At 32.8% G+C, this 27,552-nt stretch overlaps 2 protein-coding genes across 4 annotated transcripts; one reads left to right on the plus strand and one right to left on the minus strand.

The window, feature by feature from the left end:
• Window positions 1–1,419: 1,419 nt before the first annotated feature.
• On the minus strand, window positions 1,420–10,385 carry LOC117118137 (oxidoreductase HTATIP2-like). The gene is made up of 7 exons (XM_033262646.1): window positions 10,285–10,385; window positions 8,600–8,868; window positions 7,265–7,383; window positions 6,548–6,658; window positions 5,548–5,685; window positions 4,942–5,003; window positions 1,420–3,999 (listed from the first exon to the last, which is right to left on the minus strand). The coding sequence occupies exons 2-7, from the start codon at window positions 8,856–8,858 to the stop codon at window positions 3,783–3,785; spliced, it is 906 nt and encodes a 301-aa protein (XP_033118537.1). The 5' UTR covers window positions 8,859–8,868; window positions 10,285–10,385; the 3' UTR covers window positions 1,420–3,782.
• Window positions 9,368–27,363, plus strand: LOC117118136 (PAX-interacting protein 1-like). Of its 3 annotated transcripts, none has more exons than XM_033262645.1 (18): window positions 9,368–10,185; window positions 12,107–12,250; window positions 13,480–13,587; window positions 15,630–15,743; window positions 16,594–17,164; window positions 17,643–17,734; window positions 18,326–18,421; window positions 19,942–20,082; window positions 20,451–20,572; window positions 21,652–21,836; window positions 22,191–22,234; window positions 22,616–22,707; window positions 24,104–24,218; window positions 24,795–24,963; window positions 25,624–25,724; window positions 25,856–26,066; window positions 26,519–26,579; window positions 26,851–27,363. In XM_033262645.1, exons 1-18 carry the CDS (start codon window positions 10,183–10,185, stop codon window positions 26,873–26,875), a joined length of 2,394 nt encoding a protein of 797 aa, XP_033118536.1. In that variant the 5' UTR covers window positions 9,368–10,182; the 3' UTR covers window positions 26,876–27,363. The 3 variants fall into 3 exon arrangements, with proteins under 3 accessions (XP_033118536.1, XP_033118535.1, XP_033118534.1); XM_033262644.1 differs by lacking the exon at window positions 9,368–10,185 and adding an exon at window positions 10,303–10,407; XM_033262643.1 differs by lacking the exon at window positions 9,368–10,185 and adding an exon at window positions 10,622–10,781.
• The last annotated feature ends 189 nt before the right edge of the window (window positions 27,364–27,552 follow it).

Below are 27,552 nucleotides of genomic sequence, written 5' to 3' on the forward strand. Positions count from 1 at the left end.
TTTCATTATAGGCACAATTCCGCGCCCTCGGCTACATTAAAACTTATATTACTATAGCGATGTTTCAATGATTCAGAAATTACATTACGTGGTATAAACTAGGCCTACTTAGAAACAGTTATCCTTCCGTAATTAAAATTAATATCAGGTAATTAGACTATCACTCCGCTGCAGTATATTTTTTTTAATTCTTGGGTATTATCTGTCTGAGATAATATTATGTGGATTGGTCACGGCACTTTTACAACAATAGAATCTCTAATTTAATTAATTGGATTTCACGCACTTTTAGAAGAATAAGATAGTATAATACATACTCCAAGTAATCGATTCATTATTTCGACATTAAATATGTCATCATATTCAGGTGGAGTATGTATTATACTATCTTATCTGAGATTATTCAGTAGACCTTTCGGTTTTTACAAGAATAGAATCTGTAATTTAGATTAGTATTCAGTTTAATGATAGGCCTACTATGCTTATGTAGTTTATTTCTGAACACAGGTTTTATGTATTTATTTCGGTATAGCATTGTTATAATTCATTATAGATATTCGTATATATATGATCTTGATACTTTGTTGTCATTTTCAACAGAATTCACATAAGGTGGTGCCACCTAAGGTAGCCTTATGTTGCTTTCTTTTTTTGTCAAAAATCATGCCCCTCATTTTCCCGTTGCATTTTTGTCGATATTGAGATAATGTCATTCGCAAGTCCAGGCCTATATTACACACTCTTGAAGAATTTAATTGTATACACAATTTATTCCTGAAGATTAACTAATGAAGTTCGAAACATTGAATCACAGTGGCGTATCACTATTTTGGAGAATTTTTCCATACGATCTATAATCTTAACATATTGAACAAGATATTTTTCTTGATTCTTAAAATTAATTTGTATTAATACACATAATTTTATTTCCTGTAATACATTTGTACTATTTTGATTTTATGAAATATTGCTACTGTAACTATATTTCGTATAAACCGATCCTGACAAATTGGTCCTTAGCGATAAGAGCTCGATACTTGTTATTGTGTCCGTAAGAAAGGTACTTTAATGTAATTTAAATTCACATAAACTGCACTCGTATTTACAATGTCGTTACTATCTTTGTGCAACCCATAGAAATCATAATACTGTACCGGTATATAAAACAAGGATATTGGTCATTCATTGATAGCACTTAGACAGAGATATATTCTCAACATCTACTGTTTTCTTGATTCGTAAAAGCTATTTTAGTTGTCATGCTTATATTTCCTGGTGTAAGTTTGTGTAATGCGGATTTAAAAAAATATTGTTCCTATACAGTACTTCGGGTGATAGGATGAGAGAATATGGATATTTCAAATCCAAGGTTATCTTGTACAGTAAAATAAACAAGTGGATAAAGAAGATACGACACACTGGTTTTACCACATTTATAGTATATTCATATACATTCCAACACGATACCATGTATATAATGATGGAAGTAAATAAGGTTTGATTTCAGTACACAGTACTATATTGATGAATAAATTAAAAATGATACACATATATAGAAAATATAATGGGATGAGTAGTATAAGGTTGAAATAACTCAGACAATAATTACATTATTAAACTGATAGTGGGTTTATAAATCAGTACAGTATTACCATCTGCCAATTCTTTCAGGAAAAAATATACTTTATCAAACCGGTAGAAAAATATGTTTAGTTATATAATACCATGTTACATGTATCATATTTTGTGGTGTTCTCTCATTCTTTATTTTTTTCTATCTTTCCCCCTAAATACATTGTTTCACTGAGGAATTGAAAAAAAGAATAACTAAATATTCATCATCAATGAAATTAATACAAGTTCGGGAAAAAAATAACCAAAACTGTAAATGCATTGAATGTATGTGATTCAAGTAATATTACAGCAATATAATATAGCATATGATGATTATAAATGATAATAAAAATTATTTTTTAAAACGAGAACACAATCATGCTTTGTATCTCTCACAGGCCATAGAGCTCAACTGCCCCACCCCCTCCCCATTGGCATTTGGAGAAGATTGTGCAGAACTGTGGGGGATGCAAATTTTCGCAAACAACAATATAAACCAAATGTCTTCCCGAGGGTTTTGATTCCAGTCTCAAGTCTGAGCAACGATTGTCGTACGTACCAACTGCCATACAATATTTCAGGTTTACATTTTAAACAATATTAACTACGCTACATGTATTTATTAACACGACATGCAACTTGGCTATATTCAGAACATCAGAGAAAATTATGCAACACAAATATGAATAGGCCTATGCATGTTTATTATTTTACTTCAGGACATGGGATTCACATCCAGGCATTGTAAAATTAAAGATAAAATATAAAGTTGTATAAGTCAGATCACTATGGAATGTGATCGAGTTCATAACCCTCTTAATTAAGAATAGCACCTCATTTTTAAAAGTGATTACATTTTGTAGAGATGGAAAAATACACATGCTATTTCAAATTAACATTATTATTATTTATCTACACAAATCAACATTGCTCTATATACTATTACAGTACTATACCATGATCACATTCAATAATAACATGGGAACGACTTGAAATTTCATGCAGATAAAACTTCAACTACTTTGCAAATCTATCAGCTGACCTTATGAGAGTTGTATTAAACATTTTTATAAAAATACAAAACAAAAAATGCTGATATAATCAAAGATCATAAATTGATTGTCAAGTGTGTATACTATTAGTACAGGTTTGACTACATGTTGAATGCACAATCACTAATCAAAGCAAACAGGTGTAAATGAATAAGCATTCTAGTGACTGAAATACACTACAAAAATAATGCCGGTACTATTACATTACTACTGTATTAATAATAATATAATGATAAAAATTTAAAAAATATCTAATAATAACAATAATTATTATAATAATAAAGTTACTAGTACAATGAATTATTTAAAACAAAACAAAGAAACAAACATGATTAGATTAATATTGATCAAACATATATAAACCAGATGAAACTAATTCAAAATTAAGTTAAGTATAAAGGCCGTCAAGGACTAAACATTCAAGTGGGGTGCAAAAAAATACAACTGCAAATGACAGAAGAGTTGTAAATGAGTTGTAATCAGGATAAATAAGGGTACATGAAACACTAAAAAGGAGTAAAGGAAGAAATATCTGGTGCATTATATAAATTTTAATTACATAAAATCTGAAGAAATAAAACAATATATATATCCTTTTATTAAATTAATAATATTCTATTTTCTTTAATTAGTTATAAATACACACATGTAATACATACAAATTAAGTTAATTATTAAAAATCATTAAATTGATGGTATTGGTGATATATTTTTCTAACATATACCCACTATACTCTAAAACAGATTAACTGCACATGCCTAGAAGTGTAAATGTAATATATGTTAACTACCACACATGACTCCAAAACATTCAAAGAAACATAATAATTAGTTCCCATCAAGGGTGTCCTTGAACAAAACATTACCAGTACCATATTTTATCTAAAGGCCAGAGGGTTTTTTTTACTAAATTACCATATGAATACATTGAATTCAAGTGTGACACATGACCTTTGAACTTCCATGACCTTAAACCTGGGCATTTCACATGGGAAGGAAATTGCCTGGTAGTTTAATATCCTTTTAATATATTTTTTATTACACAATGTTTATGCAATCTTGTATTCTTGGTCCAACTCATCCATCTTCACAACCGATTGAGTAATAAATCTTAATTTATTTCTTAACATCGCCAGCAAGAATACGAATATCCTTATTGGTGAGGATCTCAGATGCTTTATCACTAGCGGTCACCGTATTGTTGATCATCGCCTTGGCAACACTGACTGTCGGAGCCGTGCCCCAAGTCGGAGCGAAGTACTCCATTGGCTTCACCAGCTTGCGAAAGACAGCTTCAAAGGTACGCTTCTCTTCACGGTCACACAGCAACATCCTATAGAGATGTAATCATTATTTACACCACACTTTTCAAAATCATGAATATTTTGTCTTGTTATATATTTTAATACACATAAATAGATCCCTGTCACTTCATTGCTGGATTTATTATCACATTAATTTAAAACTTTTAATAATGGCAAACTTGATTTTAATTATTCTGTATTTAATTTAGAAATAATGTAATCCAAAATTGAATTTTAAGCACCTCCATTAGCTTTGTATGCTAATAATAACCCTTGGTATGCAACTTCAGACACTAAAACAGATATTAATCAGAATCTTTTATCACATTGCTTTTGTTCAGATCTTTTTTCTGTCCGGCACTTTGGTCATTTCCGTGCTTGGATTTTTTTCAAACTTTGTAAATTGGCAAGACCCTTATATCCAACATGTGCATATTAAAATATTTTACATATTTTGAATATTCGTAAATGGTTAATTAAATTTTTCTTATGCCAACGCAATTTGCATTTTCTAAAGGATGTTGAAGCTACCGATAGGTTAAAAGCAAAAATTATAGTGCAATGCATGAACATTTTTCACCTTCAACCTGTTAAACTAAACAAGGTTGATGAACTCAAAATGCACAGAACTCTACTAGGTCCCGTTCTATAACCGTATGGTTAGATCTCTACATCACCCTAACCAAAACCATTGCAGTGTTGGTTCGAGTCAAGTGATTTTACTTTTATTTTCTAACTTCGTTTTTTTTTAAATATATATATGATTTTGTTTTTACTTTCTATTTTCAATATCAGTTCTTATTATGATGGCAAAGAGGAAAAGCCTTGTGTTCTGTTTCACAAAAAGACATAGTTAAGCCTAGTTTTGTTTTTTTTTTGTCTTTTTGTTTATATGAAAAACAGCTAGAAATATTTTTTGTTACTACTTTACATTAAAAATTCAAATTGTTTCAAGCATATCGTGTGCCTACCCTGGTCTATAGACTGAAAATCGCTGGAACCCTTGCTCTTGAACATGTTCTTCACACAGACCCTGCAGAAAATAATGTCCTGTTTTAATGTTGAGCTCTGTGAAGTCCAAGTTTTGCAGTATAGTCAGTCAAATGATGTAAACTATGTGCCGTCCAAGTGCAGCAGTATAGTCAGTAAAATGTCAGTAAGTAAGATAGTGTAATACATACTCCAAGTATCGAAATGCACGCCATCGTGTCGGGATTCAATATTTCAACATTAATTATGTCATCATCAGGTCGGTTGTCAGTAAGTGTTTGTTTAAAAACAAAAAAACACAGGTCTCCCTCCAATTAAGGACCACTTTGGGAACATAGTATCCATGGACTTCAGTAGCTTTGGTCTCCAATTATAATAAAAATCAAAGATAAATGATATAAATCTCATTCTTCTTTTTCATACTTTATTTAATGCCATCTAAGACATCTATGTAAATTCTTATTCCATGAGGCTGAAGATTACACGAAGTCTCTTATGAACTTTGGGATCATGAGAATCTCTGAACAAGGTACAGGGAATTAGGAGGTAACCACTATAACCCCCGAAACTGCAGCTCAATGACTTACCTTTGTCTTTGGGTACAAGAACATACTGTTTTTGTTGGTTCCCTGGGAGGTGACAAGGTTGAAGTGCTTACAGCCCCCGGCTTTAGCTAGCTTTGCAGAGCTCACCACATAATCATGATCCACCTTCTTGAATCCTTCCTGAAGACGAAGGTTTCAAAGTTAAACTATGATCTGGATTTATGATCACTGAATTTTAATGCTTATTGAACAATGGTTTAATCAAATACCGTATTTATTCGAATAAACGCCCCACGCAAATAAATTCCCCCTCCAGAGCCTCATTTAGAATAAACGCCTCCCTCAAATAAACACCCCCCACAAATGATTGTAAACAAGATACATTCTATTAATGTTGTAATTGTCTTTAGTTCCACATTTACAGCGAAATTAAGGGGTGTTTATTTGAGTATGCGTATACATTTTACACCTTAAAAAATAAACACCTCTCTTACATAAACGCCTCCCTCGAAATAAATGCTCCCTCAAAAACCTTTCTCAACAATAAATGGCCCAAGGAGTTTATTCAAATAAATATGGTAGTTAGAGAGAGCCTGATAAATGACAATACTGACCAATTTCATTAAAAAAATAATGGAAGATGGTCTAACCAACATTTCAAAATTTGGATAGAGAAATTGTTTGATTATAATGATGGTGTCTTGGTTAGAGTCTGTTTTCATTTGTTAATATTTAGTCTTGAAATATTGTTGCTTCTGCTCACTGGATAATTTAACAAATGTCACGCACAACACAATGTGTAATATTCTCCGTTTTCTGGGGAGTATTCTTTGTTACGTGCACATGCTCAGTACCAGGCCAATTTCAAAAGCTGTTTAACTCACAGCGTAACAGGTATTCATTTACACTCCTCGGTGGATCATACTGTGACTTCCAGCATGAAAAAGTGTTATCAAAAGCGGTGTGTGATGCTAGAGTCTGAAAACAAATGAGGGATGGACACAATTCATTGGTTGGTGGGGTAAAAGCAAAAATTACTCACTACACCAGCTTTGCCCTTAGTTGTTCCAAGGCAACAGTATCCAACATCATATCCTTTAAAATCATCCTCATGCTTGCTTTCCAACTCATCAAAGTTTACAATCTTTTGCTCCTGTGTATTAAATATAAGGATAAATATTACACAGTAATAGATAGACAGGTAATGTTACATGAGTACCACCATGACCTTTTTCCTGCTTCCCCACTTGCGCTACCTTTTTTTGTTGTCAGACCCACAAATTGTGAGAAAATTCAGGGGGAGCAGAACAACAAATATAGTAACAATGCAAAATTTCTGTTTACTAATTATTTTATGAAATTTTAATGTTATAATTAAAGAACAATTAATTATTATAAAGAAGGTAATATTATTAATCATCAAACGTATCATGCAAACTATCCAGTATTTATCAAATATTTTAAAATGATTATTTAATGTGATGGCTCTGGAAGCGGACTAGGCGGTAGTAGGGGGTACCTAAGAGTCACACCACCTCAGCCCCACTGTGGTTGGGGCTAAGGGGAGAAAATTTTGAAAATATGGACTTCAAAGTTGCACTCTCATACTTTAAATATCTTATTCTTACCGGTATTATGTTCATAAAGGCAAGAGTAATATATCAGCGGTCGAACTGTCTGCACCACCACCCCCTGCATCCACCCCAGAGACTAACAAACAAAAGTTGTTGCTATTTAAATTTGGTGATACCATACTTACAAGATCAATTTCCTTGTACAAGTCGTCCTCGTACTTCAATTCTCTTCTACCAATCACAGCCACTTTGCTAAATATCTTTGACTTACAAAGCTCTTTAACGACCTCCTTTCCAACCTCACCTAATATTGAAAAATTCAGATACTAATCAAAATAGAAGAGAATTCATCTTTTCTATCAATGACAACATCAAACTGTATAATAGTTTCTGATTACTGAAATAAGAAATAAAGTTGGAATAGATTTATATTACAAGCCTAGAAAAATAATTCAATTGTATTCTACCGACCAAGATAGTATAATACATACTCCAAGATTCGAAATGCACGCCATCGTGTCTGGATTCAATATTTCGACATTAATTATGTCACCATCAGGATGATGACATAATTAATGTCGAAATACTGAATCCCAACACGATGGCGTGCATTTCGATACTTGGAGATCTTATCTGAGATTAATCAGTGGACCTTTCGGTAAATCCTTCTTATTCCATAATTTGGGATTACAGTACAATATCAGTTTTTAACCATTGTTTTAACGCAGTCTATAAAGACAATTTTCCAGTTTGATGTTAATGTAATTTCAACAATAAACTTTTAAACAAATTGTATTTAAACTGTATAATTCAATGATCTGTACATGTATATACACTAATAAAAATGATGTAACTTAATAATTTTACAGCAAGTATTATCAACAGCAAATACTGTACAATCAAAATTAAGTTTTAAGTTCAATTTACTGAAAACCTCCAGAACAGAAATAAAACATATTAAAAAATTAGTAAAACAATGTAATGCAATTAATTTCATAATTCAATGTATGAAACAATATCGGGGTTTAAGCTGGCCAAAAAAAATATTTAGCAATTGGGTATGAAAATAATTAGCCAAATAGAAATTTGATTAGCCAAAACAAAAGAATATAAAGAATTACAGTTTTTAATTCCATTCCTTTTAGCTAATTTGGAATGAAAATATTTAGCTAAATTCAGCTTTTATTAGGATTTGGCTATTTGGCTAATGAAAGCTAAAAACACTGCAATATATTCGTATCATTTTATTGAATAATATTGCCATTTGATATTCTCGGTCCTTCATTGATACAGCGGACTTACAGTTTAATAATACCGCAGAGAATAATAAAATATAATAATAAATTTACCTATAATTTTTTTTTGTAAAAAGCATATACTATTAGCTCTGTTTTTTCTTTGACAAAAAAACAGTTGTGTGCCTATATATGGTTATGATGTGATGTCATCATGACCATATTTATTAGGCATGTTTTTGCCAAAATATAATTTGATAGTCTGGACAGGGTTTAATATTTTACCTGAAGCACCAAGCACAAAGGCTTTTTGGCCGAGGGCACGGAATTTTTCCATTGCTTCAACGAGGGCCTGGTTTGGTGGCGGTGCCTTGGCAGCTTCTTGTGCTTCACCAGTTGCTGCTTCCTCTTTTGTCTTGTCAGCTGCTGCTGGTGCTGCTTCTGCACCAACTGCATTCGATGCTGCTTCAGGGGGATTCGTCTCAGTGCTTGCTGCTGTCTCAGTGTTTGCTGCTGCTGTTGCTGATTCTTGGCTTTCTGACATTATGTTTAATCTGGATAGATATCAGATTTATTTGCCCTATTAGGCCCCATATAAAAAATTATTAGTTTATCACCCCCTCCCTCATCACTTTTGGGGGAAATTATAATTTTTTTTAATTTTTTTTTTTTTAAGCAACATACATTTTTATTTCAAACGGTCGTTTTTTCATCTTTTTTTTTACTTGGAAAACTCAAGATTTCTTGCAAATATATGTTTACTGGTACTAAAAAACATATTTTTTAAATATAAATTTGATTCCATTCTTATATATATGTGTCCCTAACCATTGATTTACTTGAACATCGATAAAATTGGGGCGGGGCTAGCAAAAAAAAAAATATATATATATAAAAAAAGCCTCCCTCCCTCATCAGTTTTTATTCTTTGAATAGGGTAATAAAATAATAATTTTTTTTATAGGGCCTTAATTAATTTTTTTTTAAATTATTTATCAAATTGCTCTTAACAATCCTTAGCCTGATTTTTTGACATGTGTATAAATAATTAGAGCAGCTGGAAATCAGGGTGTTGGGATGATCAATGTAGGGGTGGGCATAAATATGGTTCAGAAGGAGTGAATTTTTTATTTAACACTGTGGGCCGCACCCAAACTGAAATTTCCAGAATAACCTTATAGGCCTAGACAGTTTATGCTGTCTTAATAATAAAGTATTATTACAGATGATCAATGTCGGGCAGTTAAAAACAATTATTTTATATCAGAGTCAAAGGTGGTTGTCGGCTCGCCGCATGTTGGCCGCAGTCCTCGTTTGTCCACCTGTGCTGGTTATCTCTATTTTACTCTATTCATATATCAACAGGACACAAATCTCCACACACACACCAACATATGGTTTCCCCTTGCATGTGCAGATGTCACACCATCCTCCCATAAGATTTGGTCACACATTCTCCATCGTCGTTGGATGGGTGTGACACCACACCCATCCAATAGGATGGCAATGGAGTAGCCAGTACTGTATTCACACATATCACCACTAGCCTCCCTTTCCTAGTTCTAGCCCAGCCTAGTACATTATTAAACCGTCTATTCAATAATATGTTTGTATATTTGCATACTGTGCTGTGTAAATTTCATACGGTTCCGGTGAGGCAATATGTTAGTAATGTAACCTGGCCCTAAATCCGGCCCAGGTAAGAAAGAAGCGTTTTTAGGCCGGCTGTACACACCGGAAAGCCCTGCACACACCGCGTCAATTCAGCGCGTTCGTCCCCTCTCTCCCACTGAGCTGCTGGTTTGTCACTCGCGCATATGGAAACCTGGATGATGTCCTAGTAGGAATCATACTGCAGCTAAATTAGCATGGTAAGAATAAAAAAGAAACGGAACATATGCATCTATCAGATCGAAGTTACGTATGACTTATAATGCAAATGCATATTAGAATAAAGTAATTAAAAATACCTTTTAATAGCTCTTAAATTGAATTCCAATGACGTTTTGCTAAAAAGAATGCTTCACTACCTTCAAACTCTGGGACGACACAGAGTCAAGTCTGGCGGAATTGCCAGAAAAAAGCAGTGTACGGTAAGCATTATATTTAAACTAGATAAAGTCAGATAAAAATGGATATTATAATAAATGTATTAATATAATAGATTTATTAATAGAATATTATGATGTGTCATTTGAGTTTTAGAAATTGTTGTCGATATTAATATCATTTTCATTATTTTTTTTAATTTTTGTCAAACAAATTATTGTAACTAATATATTGTATTGTAACCTGGCAATTCCTTTGCGCGCTTTTGTCTGATATGAAAAAACAAGTCAAAAAAGTACAAGGTCTATCAATTTTCATGTAAAGTATGGATGCTGAAAAAGAACCGGATGTGGATAATGTGCCTGATGGATTTTTTAATAATATGAAATATTATTTTATTGGAAATGTTGCTGATAAGGTAGGCCTATGTGTTACCAGCCCGCTGTTTACCAGTGTTTCACGCATACAAGTTTATCGCCCTCTCGTCGTAGGCTAGCCTACTTTTTTTACAAGCGGTCGCACTGTTGTCATCAGCAGAGTGACTTCTGCGTGTGTGTTGAGTTGTCACGATCATTGACATTGGCCTAGATTGGCTAGGCATAAAAGTAGTAGTTAAAAGGGTCTACTAGGAGAAGTAGCCTGCTGGTCATTGAAGTATTACACTACTACTAGTATGAATGCCTGCCTCTCCAGGATTTGGAGGTGGAAAGGATAGGCCCTAGGCCTAGCCGAATACAGATCATTTCGGTCGCGCTTCATTTCGGTCGCGGTTTGTTTTCAACAAATATATGGAGCGCCAATGGAGTTTCGAAACGCGCGCTAAATTTAATATAACTAGGCCTAATTATTGCAAGTTCGTCAGTCGGTTTATCATACTTTTTTTATTTATGTTTTGTATTTCTAATAAGTAACAACATGCTACTTAAAAGCAAGTAAAATTAATACTATTATTACTAAACTATCAATTAATACTATCGGACGGTTTTTATTTCGGCCTATGATAAACCGATTCACGAACTAAAATATATAGGGCCTAGGCATATTAAATTTTTCGTTTTCGCAACTCCTTCGGCGCTCCATATATTTGTTCAAAGTAAACCGCGACCGAAACGAAGCGCGACCGGAATGATCGGCTACCGCCTAGCCTAGCCTATAAATAATAATGTGTGGGGTGGGTGATGATAACTAAAGGCAAAGCAGTTAGTTAGGCCTAGGCCCTAGTTAGGATTTCAATTAAAGGCTTACTTAAACGTCTTAACATTTAAAAATGTCTGTAAAAGTGTGAACAAAATTAAATGTGTTTTAGTCTCCAGCTCCAGTGTGGGGGAGATCTAATGTTGAAAATCTTTCTTTTTCCAATCTAGACTATGCATGAACCTTGATAATATATATAACACTTTCTTTAAAAGCGATCTTTTAATGCGTAAATTAAAATCGGAAAGCCTTTATAAGCCGGCAGCATTAATAAACTTGTCGCACAAATGAAAAAGGAAAGAGGCTTGTTATTTCCCTTTATCCCCCCCTCCCCCCGTCTTTAAATATTAAAAAATCTGTATCTCATCAACTGTTCTCAAGTTTTTCATTAAATATTCTCTTTATCTGTAATAAGTTTGTAAGTCTATTAGGAAGGATCAACCAAAAATATGGATCATATTAAATACTGTATTGTGATAAAATGATAAAACTTGGGATTGATGGACTGTGATTAAAGGTGATGATGATAATTTTTTTTTTCATTTTCAGATTCAAGAACTTTTAGAAAAAGGTGGAGGAAAGCAGGATATGTACCTTACAGACCTTGTATCCATGGTGATTGCAGATACAGAGGAAAATGATCACCCAGAGATCAGTGAAGCAAAGCACTTGTTTGACCTTCCGGTTGTTACGGTGAGTGTGTACAGTACAGTAATACAGTACTTTGATATGTATTTACAGTAGTTCTTTTTATATTTTATATAGTTTAAATAAATTTTCTATAAAACGATAAAATATTATACAGTAACATCTCCCAATTATGTATAACCATCCCTCCGAATATGAACTTTCTCATAAATGAGAAAGTTCATATTCAAGTGAGTTGATATTTCTTGCTTTAAACATTTCACATCCAAAAGTGCTTAAAGCGCTCGCTAATTATCATAATGAATTAACAATAATTTTTTTTTAATCGTATGTGCAGTATTGTGTGCATGTATTTTCACTAAATGTTTGAGAAAATATCAAAAATATTTAATAAAAAATGTTCCTTATTGCTTTTTAACTTAAATGATTAGAGTAATTAAAAATATGAAATATGATTATTGTTTTTGTAATATGATACCCTCGAACTGGAAGGCGCTGCCGTCAATACTGATGAATAAAGTCTTCTTAAAAAATGCACTTTCTTTTCAGAAAGTACTGTAACTATTCTGGCATTTTCCTACAATAAATATATTTCAATATACATACTGTACCAGTTTTGGTTATTATATCCACATATTTCCACGTAAAATTTATTTTTTTTGTGGCTGAAAGAAAACCATGGCCTGCGCCATCTTGGTTGTTTACAAAATATGAAAACGAACCCTGACATGAACTTCCTGTGTTTCGTTGAATTGCGCATTTTTTATGTTGAGATACTCCATGATGTAAGGAAGAAATTGCTACGGTCTGTAGTGCAGAGTACCTACTATTGTAGGAAAAATTATATTTAATTATATTTATGTCACTAAAAAAAGCATGTAAAAAGGTAAAGTAAATGAAGTTTTATGTCACTTTATTGGTTTAAATGTTTTTTTTTCTCAGTTGATGCAATGTTTTATATTATTTTTAAAGACTTTCAAATATAATTTCAAGTGCTTTTTTAGTTAAAAAAGATTGTTTGTAATGACATCGTCACCACAAATCAACTTCGTAAAATTGAGGGTTCGTAATTGAGAGATTTTACTGTATTTTTTATAAAGTTACTTTACGCACAAAAATATATAGTGTCTTAATTCAGGCAGTAGTTTGTTTAAACTAAATGGTTGTGTTTACCAGAATAATAGGTGTTAACATTATATTTACGGTAAGTGATGTCTGATATTATGATACCAACTTCATGTTCATTAATTCTAAAAATGTGTTAATACTTTCAGCCTCGATGGGTGTTGATGTCCTTACGATGTGGAACAAAGCTACCAACTTCAGCTTTCTCACCTGAAATCAATCAGCTTTTTACAGGTGTTGTGGCCACACCATCAAAGGTAAGTAGCCCAGCCGTGCAAATGCCTTTCATCTACCTGATAGAAAATTGTTGAAGATGTATATTAGTGCTCTCCACTGAAAGTTTTGGGTGGGAGATTGCGAGTTCCAGGGAAAAACTGGCCATGTTAAGCACTATATCCATTTGTCTCTTTTGAAATAGGATTATAAATGGGTACAGTAGGAGGTGAATGAATCAAAATGAAATTGGTACAGTACCGCCATGAAATATTGCACTTTTACCTGCGCGCAGGCTTCGTAGATACATCGTAGCCTGATATAAACAATCTAACCTGCGCGCAGGCTTTGTAGATACATCGTAGCCTGATATAAACAATCTAAGCAAGGCTACGCGAAGCGAACCTACGAAGCAAAAGCATGTTGTTTATTTGTATGTATAGAAAGACTGCTGTAGCTTACTGGAATAAACAATGTATTGTTTGATAATTTGTGAATGGCAAACACGAGTTTAGACCGTTAATTTAAAGTATGGAACTGTTTTTCAATAAGAAAAATGTACACTTGACTTCATGGGAGTTTCCTCTTCCACTCGCTATCCACGACAGGAACTTGTTTGTACTGCTGTATTATTTTTTTTTAATTAATTAGCCTAGGCCTAGCTTATTTTTTATTTACAATTATTTTACCTCATTTAAAATGTCAAAAAACGATGTCCTCAATGACAATACACACATGTGAAAAGATTGTTCATCAAATGATATTGTCTGTAGTCTTGATTTAGTAAGATAAATAATAAATATAAAGGAGAATTAACGTCCGTTGGTTGTAAAATTACCGAATGTCACATGGAAAACCCAATGGAAAATAAAACTTAGCCAGCATTAGACGTCAGAGGCAATCAGAACACAGTAAAGTGTGTTAAAGGTTAACCTCGTGGCAAATGTTGAAAAGCTGTGAGCAACAGTGAGTAAAAAACGGAGTAAAAGCGGTCTAGCATGACTAGCCTTAATTCGGCAAGGTAGTGGTTTCTATACTTCCATTTAGTATTGGATCGCTTTGCAGGTTGTTCTGCTTCAAATTACGGTAAACAATAAACAACGTGATCTGTAGAAATCGTAATAATTTGTACATGATTTGTCGTCAGTATTTAAAAGAAGAAAATTCCTACTACCAGAAGAATAATATCAGATCAAAATTCTCCGAATTGGAAAGTTTACCAGTATAACTACTGTCTGCTGTCCTCCTCTATAGGGGAAAATGTAGGCCGTACGTAAGCTTAAATGACATCGAAATTCGAAAATACTGAATGCCCACTAGGTTACCCACCCAGCTAGCGAACTAAACACAGTTTTAAAACATGATCGATTTAATAATAAGGTAGGATATAACAAAACAATAAAGTTCTAACATTGTTTATTTAGTAAATTGCAACATTGCTTACGTGTTGAAAGCTGGTAAACTATATTTCAATATTGTTTACGCATTGTTTATCAGCCCGACGATCCAGCCTACGATCATTGCAAAGCTAATTAAAATAACAATGACCTTCGTAGTGGTTCGTAGCTACGTTCAAAACGTACCTACGAGCAGATTACGAGAGGCTACGCGCAGATACAAAGCGGTAATTTGTGTCTGTACTGTAGTACAAGAGTGTGGAGGAGGTTACACATTATGTTATCAATTCTGGCCAGTGACCAGATAAATGCGTACCTTAGTGTATTTTTTTTTTTCTAAAATGAATATTCCGCACTCAACAGGTGCTGACCAGGTTTCAATTAGATCAATCCCTGGTAACTAGCGATGAGGTCGTATCCCCATACTGGGATTTGAGTGCTGGCTTGGCTTGGAACTTTCATCTTTATATTTTCATTCTTTCACATTTTCTAACATCTCTATACTTGTGTTTTACGGTGCATAGAGACTTTGTATTTTGTGCTATATAAATTTAAAACTATCAACCATTAACCATATTTTCATTTTTATATAAATCTAACATAAATAAATATAAAATAAACATAAACAAAGCTGAGTAAGTTGTATCAAATTCTAAAATTATGATTTTAGTAATTTCTCCATTTTCTAGGTATCCAAGGAAGATATGAACATGCTGTGGGCGATGATAACATTTTACGGGGGTCAGTGCCAATTGGAATTTAACAAACTTACCACGCATCTTATTGTGCCAAAGCCAGAAGGGGTAATAATAACTTTTTCTGAAATTTACTCACTATTCATTATTCTATTTTTTTGGTCCACTCGTATTGTTTTTCTTTTTTTAAATAAAAATTGTGTCTTGGAATCTACTTTATACTGCCATTGTCCTGTTATTAATTTTCCAAAGGCTAAAAATATAGATTAGTAATCTTGAAACCACAGCATATGTGCTTCAGAGATAATCTATACTATTAAAGTAACATTTTGTGTTTTTCTCTGTCCACCAAATATCTCCAAAAGTATTTCAATTAGGATTTTCACACATGTTGTAGCTACCACCAACGGGACGAACATCTGCAACTTTAGGAATCAATTTTGTGTTTTTTTTGTCAAAATTAACACATTTTCATGCTGATTACTTCCAATCTTATAACTGTTGTGACTTACTTGTGACACCCATCGATCTAATATGCATGTTACAAGTCCCACATGCATACATTCATAGTCATATGTATTCAGAGACAATACCACAACACCGCATTAAAACAACGAACACACATCCATTAGAGTTAACACGTTATTACTGTATATGTTGCATTTTCACATGCAATTGGGTACTGTACTCCAATGTAGGCCCCTATTATCAAAATGGACAATTCCTCACAAGGGCTATTCGGCAGAGACACTCATGTAAAAGCATTATCTATAAAGAGGTCCTTTAGAAAAAATATTTGACAAGTTAACTATAACATCCTCAATGATTGTCTCCTCAACTTACCATAACATTTAACTATCTGCCTCGCCAACTTTCACACTCATTTAACACCGTGCAGAGCACGGGTATATGCTAGTTAATTTAATGATTGTGGTATTTTTTTTTTTTTTTTTTATAGAAGAAGTATGATTGTGCACTAGAGCATACAGATGTAAATATCATTATGCCTGATTGGGTGACGGACTGTATAAACAATAAAAAGATAATGGAAGAAGAGGTCTATCATCCTAGACTTCTCCTTGAAAAAACGGACGAACCCGAGGAAGCAGTGGAGGTAAATGAAGAGGAGGTGGTTACACCGGTGGTTGTAGCCGAGAAGAAAGGGCCATCATATCACATATCAAAGCCGTGGAACATTGAAAAACTTGAACCCCTTGAGCCCGAAAAGAAACCAAAAACCAAAGCAAAATCAAAGACAAAGACCGAACGTAAGAAGATTGGTCCCATTAAGTCTCCTAGAACTGCTACTGCAAGCACCAACAGTGCAGTTCCCCGCTTGCTACGTAACATCACAAACAATGGAGGTTTCATGCCAGGGTCCATACAAGATCCGGATCCAAGGCAGTTGGCTGAGGTTCTGAGTAAGATAGGTGGACAGCATTTGGTGCATCAAAGTTTTAATCCTGCAGTTTCATTAGGTCAGCAAGCTACACAAATTCATTTCTTTGGGCATGACCCAAGTATAACTTGTAAGTAAAGTACTTTTTCAAAAGTGGTTATATATTCATTAATTTTCTTAATAGCTTTGCTTCATTATCAATATTAATTTTCTGTCAAAGGGTAAGATTTATTTCAGCATGTAGTGAATGCTGTACAATATTGCCAAGTATTACCTTGTAATCTCTGATATTCTTTTTCTATGTGATGTTTTCCCATGTAACCCAAACAGGGTTGCAAAGCTTTCAAAAATGTCTCGTTTTTTACTGATTTCTTCAGCCTTGAAATTTTTGAATTCATTAATTTCCTATAACACATAAAATATTTATTTTAGGTCTAGTGCACAGTAAAAGAAATAGAAACAGCTTTATGCAACTGTTAAAAATGTACATAGCACCTGCAGTCTACACAAATAAAATATTAATACTGAACTTGGTATTATAGTGATCTTTTATTCATATAATAATATTAATAAATTATCTTTTTTCCCAAAACTTTATACCTTTATAGTAACTTCTGAAAACTGTCTTCTTGGATGTATCTTCCTTGTAATAGAGTATCCAGAACTAATCGGAAAGGAATATACAGAAACATGGAAAAAGGTAAAAACAAGAAAACTATCATTTATTGTTAAAGGATTTTCTCTCTTTATATAAACTTTACACAGTATACAGTGTTCTCCCAACTGAAAAATTTTTACTGGTAAATTTGTCCATAAAAAATTGCAATCCGCACAATGTGAGGTACATTACCCCTTTTTAGTTGGGTTAAATGACTTGAAGACACAACAACACATATTCATAGTGTAGATATAGACTGGAATGATGTTAATTTATTAAGAGGGCCAGCCTGGACTACCTAAGCCTAATCAATAGTTTTTTTTATTTTACAAACTCAAAATTTTTAATGGTTGGTTGGTTATTTTTACCGTTAAAATTGACGGCTAAGATGGCTTCGGGAGAACACTGAGTATAACAATTAAATTAACAGTATAAAACAAAATGTTTTATTGATAAGATGTACAGATCACACTGCTGCTCATCTTAATCCCACTTTTGAGTAATTTTTTTTTTTTTTCGTTTTTTTTTCTGATATTGTTTTTTATTTATTTTTATTTTTTTATGTTGTTATATCAAATATTAAATTATACTGTATTGTTCAAGTTTATCAGTGCATCATTCTTGTATTTCTAGGTTATCCGTGAGCATGGTGGAATTGTAGATGAGTGCTATTCTGATCGTATCACTCATATTTTGTGTGACACACAAACAACAGACATCTTCAAATTGGTAAGAATTTTAAAAAATTGCAATTTATTTTGATGTATTTTTGAATTTATATTACAGTCAATGACGCACATTACTACATTGTTTCTGTCATGAAAAATATATAGCTAATTTTGTTTCCAAGTCAAAAAAAAAAAATATGTTTTTCATCCCCGGCCACTTCCTTCTTTACTCATGTTCAATCTTGCAATCCTTTTCTAGTGGGTGGGATAGCAATTGTTAATTTTTCATATACTCTATTTGTCATGTGTACTTTACTGTATTTCAAATTTTGAGTCACCAGTATTATAACTAGGATCTGGCACAGATCTGGTAGCCAATCATAATATACTGATTCTAACGCCCATATTCTTAAAATGAGCTTTAGTCAAACTTCGGACTAGAACTTCATTTAGTCCTAGTTGCAACTGCAATTTCTATTTACAAACAACATAGTCGAAGTTTTAACTACAACTAAATCAAGTCCTAGTTTTAGTTCAGCTGAAGACAGCTAGCAAGCAACGACTATCAAACTAACTAATGAAAAGGGCTAATTTTAATAGCAGACGAAATTTTAGAGATCTGGTAACGCAGATGAATATTAAGCTGCTGTCTGTTGTTCAAAAACCTATTTCATAATAGCCCATCATTCGCTTAATTAATTTTCTTTAACAATAACTATGTTAGTTTTTAACATATAACGATAGAGAATTTAAACAGTCACTGAAAATTTAATTTGTTTTTTTTGTGGAGAACGGTTATATTTGAGCCTGAGCGAGGGCGGTGCCATCTTTGTTATGGTGAAGCTACAAGACCGCAACGCGAAGGGATTTTGTGCAAGATCATGAGCTATCGCATGTGGCTAGCACAACATATTAATTTCGCCTTTTGGAAGCTAATCTTAATGTCCCTTTTCGTGAACACACTAAAGGATGCGCCAGACTTACTTTTACAATTATATTTATTCTTTTCAGTCTATCGTGAGTTACAAAAAAAGACGTTTTTAGTAGGTTAAATATTTCAAGTCGGCGATTTAGCCTGACCCTATGCTGACTAAAAAAATCAGCCTGCGGCGGTATAATTTTAGTCGAGGTTCACATCATTTAGTCGTAGTGCTAGTCGAAGTTCATTTTAAGAATACGAAATGACGCAATTTCGCACAACAAAGCTGAAATAATCGCTAAGCTCAATGTAAACCATCAAATAGTGAAATACTTAACCGGCCACACTTAATATAGTGTTCAAATTTTTAAAGATGTCTGTAATTACCCCATCTATCGGATTCCTTAAAAACACCTGAAACATGGAGATCTCTGTGTTTGGCGGTCCAGCGTTGCGTTACCGAACTCAGAGATCTCCGTGTTTGGCAGTCAGAGTGTTAATAATTTAATGAAAACTTCACACATCTCCACAAAAAAAAAATTCTATTTTTGACAGATGTTTGGTTTTTAGTAATCCTTTGGTTACTACTGTTACAGTAGGCCTATAACTTTGCTATTGATGCTTCAACTAGCTTAACAGATTTCCATGATTTTTATTCTTAGGCTGAGAAGGATGGCAAGCGTTGTGTAACCGCTAACTGGTTGAATGATTGCTTAAATCTGAAGAAAATGCTGCCACCGTGGAAAGCAATACATTTCCCTGTATACTCGTACCCTTTGCCGACTAATGTGTGTAAAGATCAGGTATGTATAGATATAGAATCAATTTTGCATTGTTAATACATGCATGCACTTGCGTCACTACTGTATGTAGCACCGAAGAGGTAACTCCTCCAGGGTCAGCAAAGACACATGTTTAGGAGTTTAGGGGCTTAAAATCTTTAACAGTAATGGTGTTTAAAGGCCTGTGGGTTTTTTTATACAATTCTGTAGATCATATGTAACTGTGGTTGCTGATTGTGTTCGATTGAGATGGCTGTGCATGGTTGTCGCTGGATAGACAATATGCCATTATATAAATTCAGATATAATGTCAAATCTCACTTTATTGTTTTTTTTGTAACCCATTATTATTATTAATAATAATATTAATAATTTTATTTTGTCTGCAGGTGGTGGCTGTTACTGGTTTTGAAGGCAAAGACCGAATCGATGTGAAGACGATGTTAGAGGTTGTAGGAGCTAAATATACAGGATTCTTCAGTAGGACAAACACTCTTCTTATTTGCAACCGGTTAGACATAATTTCTTATTCAAGATATAAGTGCCAGCTGAAGCTGTCCTTAGTGGTAAAGGCTGTCATCTTCCAGCCCTTGATTCCTTGGGTTTAATCTTTAATACCAGGACTTGCCATGTTACTATACATTTGAATTTTCTAATTATATAATTTATTATTATTATTATTGTTGTTGTTGTCGTTGTCGTTTTTTGATTTTTAATCAACTCATCCCAGAAAGTCATGTGATATTAGGGCCTTTTAAATACATGACATAATTTGATGCTTTATATGTTATGTTATTGTATTGGGTATATTTTAATCAGTGTTTAAGCTGTCATTAGCCAAATAGCCAAATCCTAATAAAAGCTGAATTTTGCTAAATATTTTCTTTCAAAATTAGCCAAAAAGCTAATGGAATTGAAGCTATTATTGCTTTATATTCTTTTGTTTTGGCTAATCAAATTTCTGTTTGGCTAATTATTTTCATACCAAATTAGCCAAATTGCAAAATATTATTTTTGGCTAGCTTAAACCCTGTTTTAATTATTATATAATTGATATCTTAACCATTGATTTTTATACCATTTCACCTGCTGTAAATTAGGTAATGCCATGAGCCATTGAATTAGGCCAAGGCCTAAACAAATTTGAACGAAGTCGTGATATTCCAAACATTCATTCCAATTCCAATTGCTCATACACAATAATTTTTTTTTTTTGCCTAATATATTCAAGTAGAATGTTTATTCTAATATCAGTGTTTTAGCTGTCATTAGCCAAATAGCCAAACCCTAATGAAAGCTGAAATTTGCTAAATATTTTCATTAAAAATTCGCAAAATAGCCAATTGAAATAAAGCTATCATGGCTTATATTCTTTGGCTAGTCAAACTTATATTACTTTCATACCGAATTAGCCAAATTGCTAAGTTTTTTTGTTTTTTTTTTGGCCAGATTTAAACCCTGAATATATTGTAATGAAAGCTCTTTTAAATAAGCATTTCAATAATAATGTTATTATAAGTTATTTTTATGGAATAAATTTCAATAAATATTTGTATATTTCATGATTGTCCTTTACATTTTGCATGACAGACTGGAAGGGGCAAAGTTCGTAAAGGCGCGCGAGTGGCGCATACCTATTGTAAACCTCCAATGGCTGAGCGACTTGTTCCTAGGACGTATGAACGGTGTCCGCAGTTATTCGTCACCACGATATCAACAGTATGAAATGGATGATCCTTTTAGGATAGACTCATACCTGAATATTGCCTTAATGCGTAAGTATATATTATTACCATCCCATCTTATTTTCTTAATTGTATTGTATTTTGTTTATTAGTTAACTGGTAGCAAATATAAAATTAGCAACAAATTTACAATAAATTATTGTAAAATTAAGTACATAACTATGATACTCATTATTTTTATATCTATTTAATTGACTTTAATCGTTAAGATATTATGTATCTGTTTGAAGACTTACTTTAAATTATAATTCTGTGTTTTTAATTAAGAGAATGATATGGGGTTATATTAATTATCTTTAAAATTCTAAAATTATTTTCCATTAATCTATGATTAACATTTTTTTAAATATTATGTTTCAATTTTCTTTTTTCTTTTTTATTTAGAACCTTGGACAATCCCAGTAAGAATTTCTCCAACAGCACAAAAGGTACAATATATTTATCTGTAATCCTTCTTAAATATATATAAAAAAAAAGGCCAGAGAAGTGAGTTCACATTTAAAGGGTTTACTTAAAGTACATGCCCAGACCTGTCCAAACATAGCACTTGTATGTAAACTCACTGCTAGTGTTTGCCAGAACATGAATTCTCACCCTGGCAGTTTAGGGAAGCTCCTTGAAACAACAATCTGATTATATATACTTCCTTTGTGAGTGTTCTATTACAGTTGATGGAAATGATGTTCAATATGGTGGCGCCTTCTATGCTTTGGCAGAAATAGGCAACATCTAAGAAAAAGGCTTGGCGAGCCAGCATGTTGGATATATATCTAGTGGTTGAACATGAAATGTCATTTCTTTACTTTCAGAACCTTGTTATTAGCAAGGAACAAGCATCACAAGGAGATAAACGGAAATATGAAGCCAACAGCCCTGTAGGTTTAGCAGCCAAGAAACAAAGGTATAGTTGGCATTGTCAATATAATAAATGACTGTGGTGAATTCTGATGTCCAGTATATACTCGGTGTAACACAACTCCCGAGTTTGAGAAGATTTTTGTATGTTGGCCGTATAAGACAACCCCCTGTTTCACCGTCGAAATTCATACTTTTTGCTTATTTTTATAGTTTTGATACTGCATCTAGAAACGGAGCAAACTGCGGGGCTTATCTTCCAAATAATACCATTTTTAATTTTTTTTTTTATGTTTTTCAAAAGTTTATTTTCCTATACTGTATTTAAAATTGTGTTCATTCATCTACTAACATTTTAGTAGCTTCATTGCAGTAGTAAATTCATGTGTTACAAATAATATGCACAAGAGACAAACATGATTTAAAAAATCGAAAATTTGTATAACATGCATAAAAGACATACATATAGACAAGACATATATACAGTATATATTTACAAATAGATATTGAGAAAGTGTGCGCTTGCTATCCAGGAGATCTGACATGCTAGTCTGATAGATTTTCCAACTCCATCCAACTTGTTCGACCGGTCTACCATAAACATATTGGTGACAATTCATTCCCTTCAATTGCTGCCCAACTTTGGAATGGTCTGCCTGATGCTCTCAGATCTCGTGATTCGCTTAGACAGTTCAAAGCCCATCTAAAAACACATCTTTTTCTATAGTTCCTCTTTCATTGCTTAGATTGTATTTGTTTATTGTTTTGTTTGTTTTCTTATTTTCTACTGCTTTATTGCATTAGTTACATTAGCACACTCTGCTTGGGTTTGGTTCTATGCAAGCTTTTCTTGGGGGGATGTTTTTGACTTATTGTGGAGAGTCGCTTACAGCGCTTCGTACGTGAAAGATAGGCGCTATACAATTAACAAGTGCAAGGTTAAAGTTGGGAATTTTGTAATAAATGAGGAGCTAGATGAGGAAATGAGTTGATTATTTACTATTCGCCTGTACTAATTCTATTGTAGCTCTTCATATGGAAGCCCAACTTTTCATGCTCATTTTGTCATGTCTCCCAGGTACAAGGTCACCCTTAAAATCTAAACTTTGGAATGAAAATAGTGTGCCTCTGGTAACAAAGTATATGAAATATATTTAATTGACACTCAGCTCCTAAATGTTACTTATGCCTAGGAGACCCACATCCCAATTAAGGACTCCTGCTCCTGGTTAAGGTCCTAAAGACAGTTTGCTAAACCATATTTCACATGGAAAGCATTGCGGTGGAACTGTAAACCAGAACCAAAAAAAATCCCAACGGTTCAGCCCACACAGGTAATTACAAATTTTAACCAGCTAAACTATGGTACTCCCTGTAAATTTACATGACATGTGCAGGGGAGTTTTTTTTTTTTTTTTTTTTAATATTCTTTTTGATTATAGAACAATGAATCAGGGAGACGATTGGGATGGTGTGATCACTTTAGACCCTCACAGAGTGCCACCTAGGGTCCTTTTCACCGGGATTGACTTAAAGGTAGTCAATGAATTATCGAGGGTAAGCTTGCTTTTTTTTTAAATACTTTTCATTTGCAATCTATACATTACAGTTTGCCCTCCAATTTGAGACCACTTTGGACCTGGTAATTTGGGGTGATCTCGGATTTTGGTATTCAATTTGTTTTTTGGTTTTTAAAAAAGTGGTCTCGAATTAAAGGAGTCTTGAATTGGAGGGTGGACAGTATTCTAGATCAAATAAATACAGTATATATAATTTTATTGGTACTAGTTACATAAGGTTCTGCAATAATTACATCTTATACACAGATATTTTTCTCTTGGTAATGATGATTTGAGCAACTTGTTAAGGTATTCTCAAACAAAAGTTTTAGTTTTTTTCTTTTTTATCGACATGGTGTACCGCAAGCATTTGTTAATATTTATATTAATAGATATTATATTAATAGATATTATCTTTTTATATTACATTTATAATTTTCATAATTCAGTAAGCTGAATATTTGCTGAGAAGTACATTTTATTCATAAATATTCCTCAAAAGACTGATAGAATTGTTGCAATGTATAACAAAATAATGGTGAAGGTGATTTTTTTTTTTCTTTTCATATTCTAGAAGTTGGAGAGGCTTGGTGGTCAGTTGGCGGAGTCAATCCAGAAGTGTACTCATCTCATTGCAGCCAAAGCGACAAGGACAGTTAAATTCTTGTCTGGAATATCGATCTGTGATCATATAATTACACCTGCATGGGTGGAAGAAAGCTACAAAAGTCGATATATTTTAGGCAAGCCATTTCTAATTACACAGACCTACAGTACCACAACATAAAAGAGGCAAAAGAATCTACAGTATAGTTTTAGATATCATTTTCACTAGAGCTCCTGTGAGTACTGTTTCAGCGAGCCTCTAACTTTTTGGGGCATCAGAGTGCTGGCAAACGGAGCAATGAAAATGATTCTTCTGCCTTTTAATGCTGTTTTCTTTATTAGTTTTCTTTTAGTGTTAGGATATTTCATGGTTATTTGTCTTTTTGTTTAGGTAAAGCGCATAGAGGAAACATTCTTGTATTATGTGCTTACATTATTTTTATTATTATTGTTGTTGTTGTTATTTTTTTTATTTATATTCTTAAAAATAAACAGTCTTACTTCCTCATGAGCTTGAAGAAGAGTCATGCAGCTGGCTCAATTTAGTAAGCCTACAGAATTATGATGCCTGTCCTAGACAGAACCAAAGACACGCTTTTCTGCTGGAATCCTATTTTTTATAATCTTAATTCTTTCTAATGTTTCTCATAGCCTTGCTGTATTTATTTAATCTTTTGTTTTGTTCAGAACAGAACAAGTAAATAAAAACATGCATCCACACAGTATGAACATTTGTTATCATGAATAGGAGAAACAGGCTGGGTTGGATAGAATATTTTTTGTTTTTCCCCCCTCAGATGAAGCAAATTTTGTCCTGATTGATAAAGATGCTGAAGGAGTATTCCATTTTAATTTGAGGGAATCAATGAGGAAATCAAAACTTCGTAAGCTGTTTCAAGTAAGTTTATAATAAAAATGATATTAACGAAGATGAAACCGAGACAGACCGTCCACATTAGTTCAGTTTGATCTTGTGTTAATTCCTGGGATTTTTTTTTTTTTTTTTTTTCTGAAATTCTTCTAAAACAGAACATGATATTCTACCTTACACCTGGGGTCAAACCTGGAATTGATATGATGCGTGACATCATAGAGAGCGGAGGTGGACGAGTACTTCACAGCCGGCCATCCCTTAAAAGTATAATGGTGATTCGTAAAAACATTGCCGCATTTGCATTCATCGTCATAACCTGTGAAAATGATTTGCCAGCCTGCAGAGACCTGTTCACTGAAAAGATAGGTATGTGTAGTGAAACTGATAAATTTCAAGAAATACTTTTAATTGTTTGTGGTTTTATTAGGGTTATTTAATTTTTTTAATTATAACTCTTTTGAGGTGCAATATATTTAAAACAAATTTATGGTTTTTAAAAAAATGTGTTGAAAATTTAAACTAATATAATATGATGCAATAAACTTATTTAATTGTAAAAAATGTAAATTTCTTTAAATAATGTTCATGCTTTTTCATAAATTTTAAAATTTTAGTGTTAAACTTGTTATTTGCCTTTTAATAATTTTTGTAAGTGTTAAGTTTTCTAAATTTTTTCTAATGTGTCTTTTGTATGACTTTACTTTGCAATTGTTTTAAGGAACATTGACCTATTTTTTTGTATGTATTCCTATATTACTTTTCTGAATAAAGTGATCATTGATTTTGAATAATTTATTTATATATTGTATCTTCCACAGAGGTTCATAATGCAGAGTTCATTTTATCAGGAGTACTGAAGCAACAGTTAGACTTTGTGTCATATCCTTTAAAATAGATGATTATGGTTATAATGGTGGTGGTGGTGGTGGTGGGTCTGTTGGTGATAATAATGATGATGGCAGTGATAGTGATGACATTTTTAGTTTTTGAATGATCAAAGCTCTAACGATGCTACACTAGGCCTAGTTCTTAATTCTCGATGGATCACCAATAATGACAGTTGCTTACTTATAAATCATTTAATTTTTTTTTGATCAAGTATATGGTTTATTTCATATTTGTTTTCATTTTTCTCTTAACAACTGATTACATATAAATTTCAAGGCAATATATAATGAACCATGACTTCGAGACCTTTGACATCAAGGATGTGATTGACCTGAATGATGCAATACCCTTGCACTGATCCGAGACGACTGCCATAGTTGTGATTTTGTAACACAACTTTTGATGCAAAAATATTTCCAACTTGTTTAATTTTTATATCCTTAAATGATGTTCATTAAAAGTTTTAAATAGATGAAAGTATCTTGATACAAATGACCATGTTAATTTTTTTTTTTTTTTAATTGCCAAGTTGTTTTAATACATATAAGTAATTTTTCTCACTGAAATTCAATCAAAATATTTCAATATTTTCCTACACCAATACATTTATGGTGGCCTCTATAATAATAAAAATATATTTAAATCTCCAGTTTGCTGGAATTTTCAAAAAAAAAAAATAAATAAAAAGCACATGTTTTTTATGTATATTGTGTATATATAGTTGTTTATTATGTAAATTGTTAATAAATTCTTTATCATGTTTGTACATTGTAAATTGTTGGTATACTGGTGTCATTTATGTACAGCGTTCTTTTCCTTTTTTATCCAATAATACTGCATTTAGCGTATACCTTTTGATTGAAACATAGTACTCTATTTGGGACCCATGCTTTCATAATAACGTTACCCAATACCTTAATTTATATTGACAGTGGTGTTACTATTGTTCGTTGCGAATTCCATA

The sequence above is a fragment of the Anneissia japonica genome, unplaced genomic scaffold (assembly GCF_011630105.1).
Source record: "Anneissia japonica isolate Jap-2015-1 unplaced genomic scaffold, ASM1163010v1 scaffold11779_len1430905_cov172, whole genome shotgun sequence".
NCBI lineage: Eukaryota > Metazoa > Echinodermata > Crinoidea > Comatulida > Comatulidae > Anneissia > Anneissia japonica.

What these genes read in the sequence shown, in the direction of transcription:
- LOC117118137 (XM_033262646.1), bottom strand. Translation starts at nt 8,858, where the DNA reads ATGTCAGAAAGCCAAGAATCAGCAACAGCAGCAGCAAACACTGAGACA. An exon ending in TGTACAAGGAAATTGATCTT is followed by an intron (nt 6,659 to 7,264) that starts GTAAGTATGGTA and finishes TTTAATACACAG; the next exon opens with GAGCAAAAGATTGTAAACTT. An exon ending in CTAAGGGCAAAGCTGGTGTA is followed by an intron (nt 5,686 to 6,547) that starts GTGAGTAATTTT and finishes CTTCGTCTTCAG; the next exon opens with GAAGGATTCAAGAAGGTGGA.
- LOC117118136 (XM_033262643.1), top strand. Translation starts at nt 10,689, where the DNA reads ATGGATGCTGAAAAAGAACCGGATGTGGATAATGTGCCTGATGGATTT. An exon ending in CTAATGTGTGTAAAGATCAG is followed by an intron (nt 20,083 to 20,450) that starts GTATGTATAGAT and finishes TTTTGTCTGCAG; the next exon opens with GTGGTGGCTGTTACTGGTTT. An exon ending in CCTGAATATTGCCTTAATGC is followed by an intron (nt 21,837 to 22,190) that starts GTAAGTATATAT and finishes TTTTTTATTTAG; the next exon opens with AACCTTGGACAATCCCAGTA.